Source organism: Tamandua tetradactyla, chromosome 12, assembly GCF_023851605.1.
Source record: "Tamandua tetradactyla isolate mTamTet1 chromosome 12, mTamTet1.pri, whole genome shotgun sequence".
Taxonomy (NCBI): Eukaryota; Metazoa; Chordata; class Mammalia; order Pilosa; family Myrmecophagidae; genus Tamandua; species Tamandua tetradactyla.
The window spans coordinates 48,174,709-48,187,597 of record NC_135338.1 but is presented as its reverse complement, the minus strand read 5'-3'; the positions used below and the strand labels follow the sequence as shown (position 1 = coordinate 48,187,597).

The following is a 12,889-nucleotide window of genomic DNA, read 5'->3' as shown; positions in this document are numbered from 1 at the left end:
TAAAGAGAGAGAGATTGATATGCTTAAAAAAGAAAAGATCTTATTTATAATTTAGCTAATAACTTGGATACAGGTTGATTGGCCCCATCATCTCAACAACCTATATGTTAGGGAGGACAATATTTTATCCAGAATAATTGCTTAAACTATGTTCAAGTTGAATTGCCTACAGTTCGCTTAGATTTTGATCCACATCTCTACATTGAAACTAGACCTTATTAGTGGTGACTTTTCTTGGTTCTCACTTTCTTGACTTTCCTTCTGCATTAATAATTTTCTCTCTTTTATGGGTTGCTGCTCTTTGCCTCTTCCTAAAGCAAAAAGGCCTCCATAAATAGCAATTCCAGTATTTTAAAGAGGAAATGGGTAGTAAGGACATTAGAGTCAGAGTTGTGAAATCACAGCATGACCTTCTAGAAGGTACCTGTGATGGTCAGGTTCATGTGTCAACTTGGCCAGGTAATGGTGTCTGGTTGTCTGGTCGGGAAAATGCTGGCCTGTCTGTTGCTGTGAGGACATTTCATGGACTTAAATCATGACCATGTTGGCTACATCCACAGCTAATTGCATTTGTAATCAGCTAAGGGGAGTGTCTTCTGCAGTGAATGATGCTTAATCTAATCACCAGAAGGCTAAATTTTAAGGAGGATTCAGAAGAGACAATCACTCTTCCTGCTTCAGCTGGCCAGCCTCTCCTGAGAATTCATTGAGGACCTTCATAGTAGCTGCCAGCTCTCAGCCTGCCCTACAGATCTTGGACTCTTATATCCCCATGGTTGCCCAGCCAGCCTTTCCTGAGAGTTCATTGAGGGCCTTCATTGGAGCTGCCAGCTCATGTCCTACCCTACAGATCTTAGACTCTTACATCCCAATGATTCCATGAGACACTTTTGTAAATTTTATATTTACAGATATCTCCTGCTGATTCTGTTTCTCTAGAGAACCCTAACTAATATTTAAGATTTTGGTACCAGAGAAATGCTGTGGTTTGCAAATACCAAATGTGTTGGAATGGCTTTTTAAATGGATAAGGGGAAGATTCTGGAAGAGTTCTGAGGAGCTTGATAGAGAAGGCCTAAAATGCTTTGAAGAGACAGTTGGTAGAAGCGTGGACTCTAGGGATGCCTTTGGTGAGGCACTACATAGAAATGAGGCATGTGTCATTGCAAACTGGAAGGAAGGCAATCCTTATTTTTTTTTATTTTTTTATTTTATTTTTTTTTACATGGGCAGGCACCAGGAATCGAACCCAGGTCCTCTGGCATGGCAGGCAAGTGTCCTTGCCTGCTGAGCCACCATGGCCCACCCGCAATCCTTATTTTAAAATGTCAGATGATATGGCAAAATTGACTAGTGGCTTTGGCTGGAAGGCAGATTTTAAAAACCATGAACTTGACTATTTAGCAGAAGATATTTCCAAATTGAGTGTTGAAAGTGCAGCCTGGTTTCTCCTTGCAGCTTATAGTGAAATGTGACAGGAAAGAGATAAGCTGAGAACTGAACTCTTGGGTACAAAGAAATCAGAAATCGATGTTCTAGAAAGTTCTGGGCTTCCAGGAAGGGAGACCCCAGAGAATAGTGCCCCACATGAGGATTTAACAAATGTGGAACCAGTCAGCCATTTCAGAAAAAGCCAGAATTGGAAATGGAGTTATCCAGGAAGGATTTCTGGAAACTCCTGCTGTCTGATGGGCATGATACAAGCTTACTACATACAAAGCCAACAAAAGTGTTGCAGGATCTCTATAAACAGAACTACTGCCAGTCTGGACTCAGAGGGACAGAAAAGGACACATTGGAGAAAAAATAACTTCAGAGGCAGAACTATGGAAGCTAGAGTCACGAAACCTTGGACCAGGAGAGTGGACTTAACCCGAGCATGTGGAGAGGGTGAGTTTGCCCAGAAGGCAGAGGATGGGCCTCCCACCTCATTACAGTGGGAGAATGTTGCTGCCTCAGGCCTTGGAGAGAGTGGAGCACATTCCTTGGCGATTGGGAAAGCCTAGCTGCCACCGCATGAAGAGGTTGAGTGTGTACCCCAGAGATCACAGGGTGCAGCTGCGATGCTTGGAGAGAGTGGAACCAAGAAAAGGCGGTCTCCCCAGTGTCCCCCAGGTTGCATCTGGAGAGAGGTGGGCTGCTGATTTCTAAAGCCCCAAAGATAAATAGACTTTGAAATCTAGTGGAGATTGCCCTGCCGGTTTTCAAAACTGCTTGGGTCCAGTGACCCCTGTATTCCTTCCAATTTCTTCCTATGGAAATGGAAATATGTATTCTATGGCTGTGCCTCCTTTGTGTGTTGGCAACAAATAACTTGTTCTGAATTTTACATGTCCAGAACCAGAAGAGAATTTTGCCTTAGGACTGTCCATACCTGTAGCTGACTTTGAAGAGACTTTGTACTGATTTTAACTTTATATTGCATTTGTATTGCTGCTGACATGGTTTAAGGCTTTCTGATATTGTAATGGAATGAATGTATTTTGCATTCAGAAAGAACATGTCTTTTTGGAGTCCAAAGGGTGGAATGTGCCTGTTTGAATCTGTGGTGGACCCCAGAAAAGCGATGTCCTTTAATCCTCATTCAGTATTGCTGACTGGGAGCTTTTTGATTGTTCCTGTGAAGATAGGACCCACCCAGGTGTGGGTGGTGACTTTTAATTAGATGACGTCCATGGAGTTGTAACTCTACCCATTCCAGGTTGGTCTTGATTACTTTACTGGAATCCTTTAAAAGAGGAAACATTTTGGAAAAAGCTTGAGAACGATGAGAGGGCCACATGAACCCTAAGAGTGCACACAGCCAGAGACCTTTAGAGATGAAGAAGAAAACGCCCCAGAGGGAGCTTCGTGAAACAAGAAGCCTGGAGAGAAAGCTAGGTGATGTCACCAAGTTTGCCATGTGCCTTTCCAGTTGAGAGAGAAACCCTGAACTGGATTGGCTTTTCTTGAGTGAAAATAACCTCTTGATGGTGCCTTAATTTGGACATTTTTATAGACTTGCTTTAATTGGAACATTTTCATTGCTTTAGAACTATAAACTTTTTTTTTTTTTTTTTTTTTAAATCTCACTTTTTTTTTTAAACATTTTCTTATTTTTATTATATTTTGTTTGTTTGTTTGTTTTTTACATGGGCTGGGGCCGGGAATCGAACCGGGGTCCTCCGGCATGGCAGGCAAGCACTCTTGCCTGCTGAGCCACCGCGGCCCGCCCCTAGAACTATAAACTTTTAACTTATTAAATTCTCTTTTGAAAAAGCCATTCCATTTCTGGTGTATTGCATTCTGGTAGCTAGCAACTAGAGCAGTACCTTACTGATTTTTCCAATCCAAAACAAAGAGCCATTGAGGTTAATTGATTTGCCCAAGGTTTCAAAACTAGTTAGTAGCAGAAGTGGAATTAGAAATTTAAATCTGTATCTACCGTCCCCAGTGTTGCATATTTTAAATTGCCTACTCAATATCTCATCCTGGGTTTCTCACAGACATTGAAATGCGGTACATCTGAAAATTAATTCATCATTGTCTCCCCTTAATTCTCAGTTAATGCTATTTCTACATAACTAATTATACTACCTGGAAACCTTATGGTAGCCTTTGACTACTACTTTTCATCCTCCATATTCAATTCAATCAGGGATAAATGTACACCTGAACTGTTGGCACTAATCCATTATTCTGTGGTTGATTTGCAAGTGTATTTCACCAGTTCCATTATGAGCTCATCTATAGTAGATGGACCAGAATAGGATATCAATACATGCTAGTTGAATGCAGGGTTGAATGATGCATTTGTTTTGAATTAGTTGTATGTAGATCTGGACATGAAGGGATGTAGTTCCTTTATTAGTATTGACTTTACTACAGACTAATACCACTTGAGAGTTCCCCATTGAGTTATATGATTTAGATAAAAATCTACTTATATAAAAATTTTAATGTAAACTATATGTGAATACATATTATTTATACAGTGTTTGTTTACATAACAATTTATAATTATTTGATATGTAATATATAAATAGGTAAATTAGGATAATCTTTATTTTACAGCTGGATGGATCACATATAAATTAGGACATGTTGATGTTACAGCAAAAAAATGGTATACGCTCACTTTAACTCTTAAGGTAAGTATTGCTGATCAGAGTGCCTGGAAGGTAAATTGTACTTTTCTTGTGCTTCTCAAGCATTTTCTGTTATCAAGTAAGAGGGGGGAGAATATGAGAAATGATGGAAAGAAGCAGGGAATCCGTAAACAGTACCAGTAAACCACAGGTCCCTAGGGTAGTAAGTAGTGTAGGCCAGGGTTATCCACATGAGAACCATTGAAAGTTGACTTTATCAGAGCACTGTTTCTTTTTTAAACTGAGGAGTAATTCGTAGCTAAAGTCAATAATTGAACTATTTTTTCATGTTTGTTTGAAACAAGACTATAATTGGAATGTATGGATACATGCAAAGTCATATAAACTTATTTTTTGGTGGTTGAGAATAATTTGGTTTTCAACTGAAAGCATAGTTTTTTTTTGTTGTTTGCTGTTTGCTATTTTTTTTAACTACAAGAAAATAATTTTAGAAGTTGGTCTCCAGGAATATTTTTGTCAGAAAATATGTCAGATTGTTTGTAGTATATCAAGAATCTAAAAATATTTGTCATAGTTGCTCACTGATCATGAGATGTTGATTGACAATGCTTGCAAAGGATGCCATATAGGAAAATTCTTCCATATAATATGTTGTTCTCTCCTAAGAGAATCCTGTTTAGGTTGAGAAAGAGATTAAAAATGGAATTCAGATAACTTTTTGAACTTGTTCTCTCCTTGTACCCATTCACTAAAACTGAGAGTATTGATTTTTCAGATATTAACAACATACCTTGGAGATCTTTTCCTGTCAATATGAATGTCTCTACCTCATTCTTTTAAACTGTTATGTAGAATCCTGTTGTTTGGGTATCACATAGTTTATTTAATCACACCACCATTGATGGGCATTACTTTGTTCTCAGTTCTTCCCTTTCATAATGAACTGAGGTGGTAAGGGCCGGCTTTACTTGCAAACAGAGGGGAGAGATCTTGTACATATCTTCTGGTGTGCACATGTTTTATTATTTACTTAGGCAGATATTTACAAGTTAGAATTGCATTTTACATTTTAACAAATGCTGTCATATTACTAGCCAAATAGTACCATTTTCCACAGTACTTACTAGAATAGTTTATATTATTATTTTTAAAGTTTTTTTTCAACTAGTAGATATGATTTGTATTTCTTTAATAATTAGGGTGGTTGCACATCTTATTATGTTTATTGCTGTTTGCATTTTATCTTTTCTGAAGTTGCCTATATTCTTTACTCATTTTTCTATTTTTTGTTTGTCTTTTTCTAATGAATTTGTTTGAATTTGTTATACATTCTTGGTAGTAACCCAATGTCTGTTATATATGTCACTAATATGTATATATTTTTTGCATTGGCATGTACTGGGAATTGAACCTGGATCTCCGGAATGGCAGGCGAGAACTCTGCCTGCTGAGCCACCATGGCCCACCCTATCACTAATATTTTTGCCTAGTCTTTAATGTGTATTTTAATTTGTTTATGGTATTTTTTAAAGAAGTTTTAAATTTTGATATTGTCAAAGATTTCACTTTTTTCCCCATTGGTTTCATGTTTTAAATTTTATTTAAGAAGGCCTTCCCCTTTCTCAAGGCAATGTTTAGGTTTCTTTTATTTTATGTTTTAGTCTTTATTCCATTTGGAATTTATTTGTGACTTGTAAGGGATAGTGCCCAATATAGTTTTTTTAAACAAATGGATAGCCATTGTCATTTATTTCATAACCTGTCCTTTCCCCCATGATTTAAAAGGCCACCTTTTTGAGAAAACAGATCATCACATGTATATAGACTTGTTTTTTAATGTCTCTCCATTCTTTATGCTGTTTTGTTTCTCTGTTCTTACCCAATATCACACTTAAAATCACACTAGCTTTCTAAAATCTGTTACATGTTTTTTACTTCCTTAGTTCCTTCAGAGTTCTTTCCTGACCACTGCATATAAAATAACACCCCATCTCACTTTCTTTCTCCCCGTACCTTACTTTATTTTTCTCCAAAGTTCTTCTTACCTCCTGTCATGCTTATGTGCTAGCTACTAGGACGTAGCTCCTTTGATGGCACGGCTCTGTCCATTTTATTCACTGTTAGGTCTCTGGCACATAGAAAAGTATCGGGCACACAGTCAGAGCAAGAGTCCAGTGAATACTTGTTGAATGAATGAGTGGCTATCCAGTGGGACAGGTTCTTCATTGTTCTTATTTAAAATTATCTTTGCCATTCCAGTATATTTTTTCTTCTCCTTGAACTTTAAAAACAGCTTTTCAATTCTATGAAAATTGGTGCTGGTATTACACTGAATTTATACATCAATTTGGGCAGGAATATGCTATATCTTACCACTCATGTCCTTGATTTATGTCACCCACTATGCCCTTCAATAGAGTTTTATAGTCTTCTTTTTTGTAGATCTTGCACACTTCTTGATAGCCTTTTTAGTAATCTTATGAATTTTTTAAAATTGTGAATGGGATTTAAAAATAAATTTCCTTAAATTTTTTTGGGTAATTTGTACACATTGTTAAAAAATTAAATAATATAAAAGGGCTTATTGAAAACAGCTGCCTCCTGCCTCATCTCTTGCCCCTTTGTCCTCCGTCTTAGCCTGTGCTCTGCTTCTCTGAGAATGACACTTAACTATTTTAGCTGTTTCTTCTCGTATCTCTTTAATATAATGTGATTTATTACTTTTAGATGTTAGCTCTTGAATTGCTACACTGATGGGTGGCGATTTAGCTGGCTTAAACTTGCTCTGCCTCTCCCTTGCCCCATTACTTCTTGTTCTGTCAACTGTGGGCATTCTTCATCTCACTTGTGTCTCAGCTTTATAGAATATACTCTGACAGTCTTTAACTTTCTGAAGTTATCTCTCAGCACCCATCATCACATTAACTTATTCTAATTCTTTGCTAAACCCTTATCATATGTCTGATTGTGGGTCTCCTCCATGAGCATGGGGACTTGTTTTTCTTGTTCATATTAAATTCCCAGTACATAAAACAGCATTTGGCATATAAATTTTTGCTGCATAAATGAAATAAAAAACAACTACCAAAGTACAACATCTTCTATGTTGTCCGTATTTCGAATTACAGCCAATATGGGGATTTTATCCCTTTAACATTAGCTGTCTGTTGAATTCTCCTCAGCACGTTATATACCTTACCCAGTTGGGGTGGTGGTTAGAACAGTAAACTCTGAAGTCTCTTATGTTACACTTGTAAGTTTTTTAAATCTCTGTACTTCAGTTTTCCCATTCATAACATTTAAAAAGTCTCTATCATTAAGATTAAATAAAATAATATATATGAAGTGCTTGCTCTAGTGCTTAAGATGTGATAAGCACTTAATGAATCAAGTTAATATTCACAGGAGTCTGAATGTGCGGAACTAGAGAGACTGGCATTCATGTTTCCTTGCTATATGTACCGATACTCCAACAAGTTATTTCACTTCTTTGAGTTTCTGTTTCCTCTGTTAGCAAAGATGACTTCAAAGTTGTTTTGAGGGTTAAATGTGTTTTGTTCTTTATTCAACATATTTCCTTAAACACTTAACTATCTACCCTGTTCTAATGCTAGGGATATACAACAATGAGCAGTGAGTAAGACAGGACCTTACTCTCTTAGAATCTATGTTATTCTAGGGCTGGGGTTGGCAAACTTTTGTAGTAAACGTAGTAAATAATTTAGACTTTGTGAAACAGAGAGTCTCTGGTACAGCTACTTAACTCTGCTGTTGAAATGGGAAAACAGTCATAAATAATTCATAATGAATGGTATGTTCAAATGTATTTGGCTGTATTTCCCAAAAAAACTTATTTATAAAACAGGAGTTCTGTCTGCAGGGCATAATTTGCCAACCCCTGTTTTAGGACAGTAAATTTGTCAAAAAGTAAATTAAAATAAAACATCATAAAGAACATAAAATAGTGCAATGGGATAAAGTAGCTCCAGGGAAGGCCTTGATTACCTGGGATGATATTTGAGCCAAAATTTCAGTGATGGGGGGAGCAGTCTGAGCAGAGGGCATAGCTGGTGCAAAATGGGAGATGATAGCCTTATGTGAGGAGCTGTCCAGAGGCCAGGATGGCTGAAGCCTGAGGAGTGAGGGAAGGAGGAAATGAGTTTGGGCTGGGGATGAGGTGGGGGGAGCCATGCTGTTAGAGGAGTTATGTACTGTTAAAGGAGTCATGTGCTTAGTATGAAGTGAAATAACTTGTTGGAGTATCAGTATGTGAGTTCCTTGACTCAGTGTTTGTAGTCACTGTCCCATGAATGGCAGAAGACGTTCAATAAACAGTTTTTGAGCTGATGATAGCTTTGTGAGGTAGAGTAATAGGAAGTTAGAGTCCGGCAACTTGAATTCATGTCTTAGCTCTGCTAGTAAATCCCTGACTTTGAATTTTAATATGTTAGTGTCTCCATCCAAAAGATTAGCTAGTTTTCAATGGTAGGCTGTAATTGATGTGCTTGACTACTTGCTCACGAACTTGCCAACATAATAATAATAAAAGCTGGCATTGTTCATTGTGTGGCACACATTTTTCTCAGCAGGAAGACAACCTCATGGACACTCTCTGAGGAAGACATTTTTTTTTTATCTTTCTCTGTCAGTGATTAGTGCGTCCACAAGTTAACATTTTCCTTCTCCAGTCATCCATTTAACTGATGGTTTCTATTTTTCTAACCTGTAAGTAAGTGCTTCTGACATATCATATGGCTTTGAAGTGATAATGTGCAAGTGGGGACGAAACAATAAAAGGATGGTTAATTAATCTTCTTCTAGCTGAGCTAAGGTTCGTTAATGAGGACCTTAAATGGTGTGGTAGAGGCAGACATTTTGGCTTCAGCACAATTGTATCTAAACAGCTGATGGCTGTTAGCAACAACACGATACTGCAACCACTTATAAATAAGAAATACTTTTTTATTTTAGTGGGGTTTTGTTTAAAACTTTTCAATAATTTTATGAAAAGTTTTGCATTTTTGTGGTTGATTTTAAAACTTTCGGGTGGAGCACAAGGACATATTAAGACAGTCTTTTTACCTTGGAAACTATTTAAATAGGTAGGTAAGAATTTCCTTCAAGAAAAATTTTTCCTGTATTTCAAACTTTTGCTATTGCAGTTTGCTGTGGTGAGTCTTGAATAAGAAGGACATTTGCACCATTAAATAGATGTGCCATACATTATTAAGAAACAGACGTCAGAAGATCATTTCCATATGTTTACAAAGGATATGTCTCTTTCCACTCCAGGATCGTTTCTCCTCTGGCATGCTGAATGGTAAGCTTCTCTGGAAAGATGTCTATGTGGCTTTCCCACCAAATGGTTGGGCTGCGATTGGAACACACTCCTTTGATTTTGCACAGTTTGACAACTTTCAAGTGGAAGCCACAAGATAATACTCACCGAGTCCCACAGAACACCCTGGATTTTCTTTCTTCTTTTTTTTTTTTTTGCTTTTGATTTAGGGCTAGTTCTTGTTTTGATGGACCAATATTTGAGCCATTTGGAGACTAAAAATAATAGTTAATGGGGAGAAAAATATATTTTTACTTGACTCTCTGACAGATTTTATTAGAACCAATGCCAAGGGAAAACAGGTAAATCTTTACCACTACCTGATGTGTCTCCTAAAATTAAAACTGTATACTGGTCTTGTCCTTAGAAGTAGTCTGGATGGTTCAGACCTCAAAGCCTTGATTTTAATACTGAGATAGCTCTCTTCCTCCTATTTGCAAATGCTCTTGCTAAGTGTAATAACTTGTTCATCTCTGAGATGTATTTAATTAATGCTGACCAGTTATCTAAGTGAGCTTAAGATAATGCTGTTATAATAGGAAGCTGAAAAACACTGGATATGTGGCTTTCTGAAAAGCACAGCTACCTGCCTTCCTTACACACTAAACAGCATTTTTTTCTTCCATTTTAAGATGATGCTTTTGAAATGCAGAATGTGATAAGTGGGATGATATGAAAAATGCCTTGCTAATAAACTACCTCTAAAGTTATTTTTGCAGTACTAAATTTTAGCAGATTGATTGGGTTATCTGCATTCTGTAATTCTTTCAAATCCAACTTTTAGTCTTCTAACTTTTGTAACTCTGTGGAACCTTTTCCCTGGTGGCTGAAAGGTGGATGAAAACCTCATCTAGCCAATGCTGTAACTGCAACTGTAGACAAAGTTTTCATTTCATTGCGCCTCTCATGGTCTCTCTTCTAATGCGGTATTGGTGATAGACTAAAATAACTAATGAGTTCTTTTATTTCCTTGTGCATGAAAGAAGGGAAACAGCCTTTTGCTAGCCCATTGAATTGGATCACTCCCATTTATTTTGTGTGGTTAAATGCTTTCATTTCCTTAAAGTACAAATCTGTTTATATTTAAAAAGACATGAGCATGTTTCTCAGGCAGTTTAATTTATAACTAAGCATTAGTGTACCTCTTAGAAATAATTATTCATATGAGTAAAGTTAATTCTGGAATGTTTAAAATTTCACTGAACTTATTTAACTATTTTGGAATTAGTAATAATGGTTTCATGTAGGCTAAGTTGACATGAAGCACTGTATTACTATTGAAGACCAGAAGCTAATTACTGGAAATAAATCAGATCTCAGAGAAAATGTTTAAATTAAAATTGTCTCAATGATTTTCATACCAGATCTTGTATTAATCAGGTTCTCCATAGAAACAGAATTGGCAGGATGTATGTGTGTGTGTGTATACGCATTAAGAGATTTACTATAGGAATTGGCTTACACAACCGTGGGATTGGCAAATCCAAATTCCACGGGGCAGGTTGCACGCTGGGAATACTGATGAAGGTTTCAGTGAATTTCAAAGGAGAAGCTAGTTTGCTGAAGTGGGGACAAAATCTTTCTGGCTTCTGAAATCATCAGTTCTCTCTTTAAGGACTTCAGCTGATTGGATGAGACTTTTCTCGTTGCTGAAGGCAGTTTCCTTTGTTAGTGGTAGATGTAGTCAGCCATAAATGCTATCAACTAATGATTTAAAACCATGAAATACCCTCTCAGTAACAATGAGGCCGGTGTTTGCTTGACCGAACAATTGGCAACCAAAACCTAGCCAAATTGACACATAACTTAACAACCATTTCAGTCTCTATATGTTTTTTAAACTAACTTTATTGAGGTTATAATTTATAAGCAATTAAATGCTCCAATTTTAAGTGTACAGTTTGATGAGTTTCAATACATGGCTATATATCAACATTCCATGCAAGATACTGAACATTTCCATCACTCCAGAAATTTTCCTCACACACCTGTGCAGTCAGGTCTCTTCCATGTCCAATTTTAGGCAACTGTTACTCTGATTTCTATCATTATTGATCAGTTTTCTTTGTTCTAAACATCATAAAAGTGGCACCATACACTATGTACTCTTTTTTGAATGGTTTCTTTCATTCAGTAGATTTTTCCATGTTGTTATGTCTATTAGTTGTTTTTTCCTTATTATTTGCTCAAGAGTACTCCATTGTATGGGTATACTCTTATTTGGTTTTCCCTCCCAATGTTCAATGTTACAAATAAAGCTGTTATAAAATATTTGCTTAGAAATCTTTGTGTGGAAATATGTTTTTATTTTTATCTGGGTAAATAATGAGAAGTAAAATTTGTGTGGTCTTAAGGTAAATATGTGTTTAACATTATAAGAAACTTCCAGATGGTTTTCCAAATGAGTGATGATTTTACATTCCCATCAGCAATGTTTGAGAGTTCCAGTGGTTCCGCATTCTTGTTAATACCTCATATTATCAGTGCTTTCTAATTGTGACTATTCTTATGGATGTGTAGTAGTGTGTTTTCCTGTTGACTAAAGATGTTTAGCCTCTTTTTATGGGCTTATTGACTGTTCTTGTTTTTCCTTTTGTAATATGTCTGTTTACATTTTTTTTTGCCCAATTTAAAACTTTGGTCATTTGTATTATCGAGCTATAAGAGCTCTTATATTTAGGTTACAAAATTTTGTGTTATTTAAAAAAATAAGATGCATATTTTGTAAATTATTTTCCCTAGGTCTGTAAGCTTGCCTTTTCATTTTCTTAACAGTATCTTCTTAAGAATACAAAATTTTCATTTGGGAGCCTTACTTATCTTTTTTTTTTTCATGGTAGGTGCTTTTTGTGTTCTAAACAGTCTTTGTCTACTCCAAGTTCGTAAGGATTTTCTCCTTTGTTTTCTTCTACAAGTATTATGTAGATTTACCTTTTGCAGTGGTTCATTTTGAGTTAATTTTTGTGAGTGATTGGAGGTGATGATTGTTTCTTTTTTTTTCTATACTATTATCCAGGTTTTTTTCATCATTAAGAAATCCCATCACTGGGGCTGTGCAATGGTGGTTCAGTGGCAGAATCTCACCTGCCATGCCAGAGACCTAGGTTCGATTCCCGATGCCTGCCCAGGCAAAAAAAAAAAAAAAAATTCCATCATTTAATGAAAATCAATGGAGTATGTATGTATACATCCAGAAATTGACTGTATTCTGTTCCATTGATCTATGTATCTATCCTTAAGCAAATATCACCTGGTCTTCATTATTGTGGCTTTATAGTAAATTTTGAACTTAATTTGTCCTCCAGCTTTATTCTTAAATCTTTTTTAGTCTAGCCCAAGTTCTTTTGTATTTCCATAGAAATGTTAGATATACTTATCTATTTCTGCTAAGAGTTTGTTGAAATTTTGATCGGTATTGCATTAAAATTACCAATCAATTTGGGGAGAATTAACACTTTCATAA

The 12,889-nt window shown here is 36.3% G+C and overlaps 1 protein-coding gene across 9 annotated transcripts in view; it reads left to right on the top strand.

Annotated features, from left to right (window-relative positions):
* GALC (galactosylceramidase) overlaps window positions 1-12,172 on the top strand; it is a 59,973-nt gene extending 47,801 nt beyond the window's left edge. For 4 of the 9 annotated variants that reach the window (XM_077123243.1, XM_077123252.1, XM_077123250.1 and 1 more), the window contains exons 16-17: window positions 4,054-4,130; window positions 9,381-12,166. In XM_077123243.1, the coding sequence (XP_076979358.1) occupies window positions 4,054-4,130; window positions 9,381-9,527 (224 nt within the window). In that variant the 3' untranslated portion in view covers window positions 9,528-12,166. Of the gene's footprint in view, window positions 1-4,053; window positions 4,131-9,380 lie in introns of all 9 variants that reach the window. The other 5 variants (XM_077123246.1, XM_077123244.1, XM_077123245.1 and 2 more) reach the window with 5 other exon arrangements.
* The last annotated feature ends 717 nt before the right edge of the window (window positions 12,173-12,889 follow it).